The 4,453-nt window shown below is 33.8% G+C and overlaps 2 protein-coding genes across 2 annotated transcripts; both read right to left on the reverse strand.

Moving 5' to 3' along the window:
* Positions 1-1,415: 1,415 nt before the first annotated feature.
* On the reverse strand, positions 1,416-2,291 carry LOC111028643. The gene is made up of 3 exons (XM_022307372.1): positions 2,123-2,291; positions 1,954-2,058; positions 1,416-1,894 (listed from the first exon to the last, which is right to left on the reverse strand). The coding sequence occupies exons 1-3, from the start codon at positions 2,289-2,291 to the stop codon at positions 1,416-1,418; spliced, it is 753 nt and encodes a 250-aa protein (XP_022163064.1).
* An 808-nt stretch (positions 2,292-3,099) lies between these two features.
* On the reverse strand, positions 3,100-3,985 carry LOC111028647. Its single transcript, XM_022307377.1, has one exon. The coding sequence runs from the start codon at positions 3,859-3,861 to the stop codon at positions 3,100-3,102; it is 762 nt and encodes a 253-aa protein (XP_022163069.1). The 5' UTR covers positions 3,862-3,985.
* Between the last annotated feature and the right edge of the window lie 468 nt (positions 3,986-4,453).

Raw genomic sequence — 4,453 nt, forward strand, 5'->3', positions numbered from 1 at the left:
ACATAAGTGAACGTCTTCTTTTTGCACAGCGCAGCGTTGTTGGCGTTAGAACCAGCCATGATTAAAATTATTTTTTGAAAATAAAAACACACTTTTTAAAATCACTGAAATATAAACGTCTTGTCGCTAGAATGGATGTTCAGCTACTAACGAATTTGATCCACAGTATGAAGTGAATACCATTGCTAGCGCTAGTGTCATTGGATATTAAGAATTCGCGACATCCTGACGACCGGTAGGGCACATTAAGAAGACATTTATTTGTGATTATTACTGCCATTTGGCAGGAAATGTCTTTCGATCACTAATGTCCAGGTGGTGTGTGAATATTTTATTGTCAATNAAATCCATTCAAATTCAAGAAGAACAAGTAGAAGCGATACAATTGACATGTATACAAATAACTGAGCATATGGCAAGAGGTGAAGTATCGTTACAATCAATCAAAGAAAGTACAGAAGTGTTGAAAAACATAGTACCTGCTATACTCAGCCGTCTAAATACTATCGAAACGTATTATAAAGACAAGCAATAATGTCTTCGGCCATCTTGGACATACAATGCGTACTTGGCGTCAGCAATAAATACATGATTAAAGAAATGTCTATAGTAGACACGGCAACATGGGCGACTCAACATTGGATTTTTAAACATTCAAACTCGATGCAGGACAATAAGAGTCGTAAAACCAACAAGTGGCTGGAACGCAATTATCATCAACTATCTATAGAATACGGTGATATCGAGTATGAAGAACTCGGTAAAATATTGAATTCATTAAAATTCAATTGAATATACGTCAAAGGTGAGCAGAAAAAACAAGTTCTTATAAAGTATATACCACACGTCGCACTCATCAACATTGAAGACATAGGCTGCCCTCGTTTGGATCAAATATGTGATGAAGAAACTTTACCTTGTTGTATTTTTCATATAGATTTTAATCCTAAACAATGTACATTTTATAAAGTATTTACTATAAGAAAATGGTTTGTAAATAATTCTTAAAAATATAACAATAATAATATTTTAACATTGGTTTTATTTTTTTACATAAATAAACTAACATTTTCAATAAATGGTTGTAGATTACATTAATATATATATATATACAAAAATTATTCGAGTGATATTTACAATAACAAAAAATATACAAACACATGGTATTTATAATATATAACAAAGTATATATACACATGATATTTACAAATTAGAAATATACATGGTATTTAATTATTTGGACATGCATTCCTGTAAAAGCATTCTCATAAAATTTTTATCTGATTCATCCCGCTCATGACCACCAGCATCTACTGAAAATCTGGCTATTCCTCATCCCTAGGTTCATGTTCATCTTCCCTATAAAATTATAAATATTATAAGTAAAATAATTTTAAAAATAATTTATTTTAAATTTACTTTATTGAGTAATGCCCGTAAGCCAAGGTATGGATTTTGTCTTCTAAGATAACCCTCTTATCGTCAAAACTGTTGTAAGTTAGCTTTATCGTTTTTATTGTCATCAGTTGATGCTTGAATGACCTAATTGATACATTATTCTTATACGCCACCACACCAGCTTCTCCAAACAAACATTTTTTGTGATCGGCGAACGTCATATGGTTATCGACGACATGCTTCCTAATCCCCTTGGCTTTGATTTTCTCTTTTCCACCCAAAATGAAAGAGTATGATTTGGCTCTCAACGCACAGAATACGGACATAATAGCACCCTTGGTCTCGTCAGAAAATAGACCTGGTATCTTTTTACGCTCGGCTATATGGCAAGGGTGATCTGTCGGTAGGTCAGATGTGTCCATTCGATCCAACAAATTCGGGTTGATTGCCAAGTTTCTATAAAAATCTTTCGTATTGATATGATACACTAGAGAATCTAAAATAATAATATATATTACATTTATACAAACATAACGGTTTTATATATTTATTAACCTGTATCGGTGTACATTAGTTTAATATTATCTCTATAGTGTTTTTTCATAACATTATAATGATAATCGTACATCAGTGTTTTACTGATGTCTAATACTGAAAAACCTATAAAAACTAAAAAATATTTTTAAAAATTTTTTTTTTTAAATGTTGAGCTAATATCAGTTACCGATATAGATAGGTTTGTTGAATTCAATAATCTTATTTTCTAGTGACACGGCATTCAAATTTTCGGTATAAGATGTACTATGTTTAAACGTGCTCTTATTTATGAGCTTTTGTAATCGTCTGTCATTGGATACCAATTCCATTTGTATCCTTTTTCTCATGCTCTCCATTGTCTTCCCTTTACGAGTAGATAAATGTTTTCAAGTTAATAAAGTTATATACATACATATATTTTGTTGACATACCAAATACAGCGTTATTTATTAGCTTAAAAAACCCCCTCTCAAAGTCATTCGTAGCGTTCTTCCTCATTTCAGTGTTCAAACTGATATATTCGGCTACCAAGGAAATTGATCGAATTGTACGACTCTATGTACCTGTATATAGATATTTTATAAATGTTAAATTATTTGATAATCGTTTGTTTTTAACAATTTCTCTATCTTTAACGAAATTTCAGTAACCATTTCCACGAAACGTCCCGCTACATCCCCACGTTCCTCACTACCACGATAAATAATAGGATTAGTCGGTATGTCATAATCTTCGAGTAGACTCGATGGAACGTCATCAGAAGCCTTAACGAAAATACCGAAACTCATGAGCTCATGTTTATGAATTATGTCTGTTTTTTTCCCCTTCTTTTCACCATCAGCTTTCAATAGTAGGGCTTCGAAGTCAGCATATATAACGATGGGATGTCGTTCCGTGTTTCTCCACGCATCAAACTCGAGACAATCCCCCTCTGCCGGCATAACTGGTAATATTGGTTTATGTGAACCACATATCAGTTTGTGCTGGTCTAACGCAGCCTGTCCACTCAATTGATATTTTCGAGGCCTGTCGTCGAAACTCGTGAAACACAGCTTACAAAACATGACTCTTTCAGTGTGTGATGTTTTTTGACGTCTTATAAGTCGTGTCAAATTTGATATATACACGTATTGCGTGTTATCGCCGTCGGTCACTAATAATAGATCAAAGATCTCGTTTTTCATGATCTACAACTCTAAGTGGGAAAACCTCATATGTTGGGAACTTTTTCGGTGGTTGGAATTGTTTTTCAATTCCAAAAATATTGATGAATGGGTTTTTTCTTTCAAAGATTTTTATATCAGATAACGGTGTTGGAAATGAGATACAATCGAAAATATATTTCCCTTCGTGTTTGTAATAATTTTCACCGATACGACTCGTATGCTCCGTCACATGCTTAACTAATATAGCCCACTTGAAGCATTGTTGATCTCTATTTTGTAAATTGATTGTACCCTTTTTTCTATCTATACTATCTGGTAAGGATATATAAGATGAGCCTGACATCGGCGTGTATTTATAGACTCCTAACAATAATCCATCTATAGCTTCTAACGTGAATCCATTTCCTCTACCCGTATAAGTCTCTTCTTCCGTTAATAATTTTGTAAAAGATTTCTCGACAAGAGTTAATATATTAGACTCTTTAAACAACTCGAGTGCAGATGTTTTGAATGCGCGCTTTTCTGAGGAATTTTCCACACGTGGTCTATTATAAGTGGCTTCTAGTTTTAAATGAAATTTGATAGCGTTTTTCTTAACATGAGTTTTCAGTATATCGATCAAATCGGATTTTAATGAGTGTAGAAAGTCAGGGTAATTTTGAACATTGTTAATATTTTTGGCAAAATACCACACGATTTTTCGATTCGCAGACGAGGAAATTTCAACAAGACCTGGGGTTCTAACTAGTTCCATACGCATTTTTTTCGCCCTAGCAGCCGACGTGGTATTCGCGGTGGAAGTGCGTTTTCCGTTAACGGATGTGGTGTAAGAATCTTAAAAAAAAAAAAAACCTAATTAATATCTATTGAAAATAAAAATGTGATATCGAATCTATTAAAATCTATTGACCTATCTATTAAAAATTTGTTATGATAAAATCTTTTATTTCGGGTTCCAATTAAAAAAAAAAAAAAAAAAATTAAATTAACCTGTATTATCGTTTTGAACTTCTTGATTTTCAAATTCGTCCATTGCTGCCATGCAGATCTCGTCCTCTGACATCATGTTCGAGCTACCAGCTGGGACATCAGGGACAAATACTTGAGGGGCAATCTGAATATGTCCCTGAGGAGTAGGCCGGGTAATACGAAGTGCGAACTGTATAACACTCTGTCGTACTGGTTGAGCATCGATCGATGCAGCCGGTTGGTCGAGCTGCGCATATGGTTGGCGAAGAGCTGGTACGATACCATGAACATTTTTCAAATGTTTGGTGAGACTGATTTTGTAAGAGAATGTCGATGGGCATGAAGTGCACGGAAAAAGTACACCTACATGTTTCTTTTGGTGA

The sequence above is a fragment of the Myzus persicae genome, unplaced genomic scaffold (genome assembly GCF_001856785.1).
Source record: "Myzus persicae strain clone G006 unplaced genomic scaffold, MPER_G0061.0, whole genome shotgun sequence".
NCBI classification, from domain to species: domain Eukaryota; kingdom Metazoa; phylum Arthropoda; class Insecta; order Hemiptera; family Aphididae; genus Myzus; species Myzus persicae.

Bases quoted from the DNA above. Each gene is read 5' to 3' on its own strand.
- LOC111028643 (XM_022307372.1), bottom strand. From the start codon at position 2,291: ATGGAGAGCATGAGAAAAAGGATACAAATGGAATTGGTATCCAATGAC. The intron at 2,059-2,122 runs GTAACTGATATT...TAGTTTTTATAG, and splicing joins CAACAAACCTATCTATATCG to GTTTTTCAGTATTAGACATC. The intron at 1,895-1,953 runs GTTAATAAATAT...TTATTATTTTAG, and splicing joins ACTAATGTACACCGATACAG to ATTCTCTAGTGTATCATATC.
- LOC111028647 (XM_022307377.1), bottom strand. From the start codon at position 3,861: ATGCGTATGGAACTAGTTAGAACCCCAGGTCTTGTTGAAATTTCCTCG.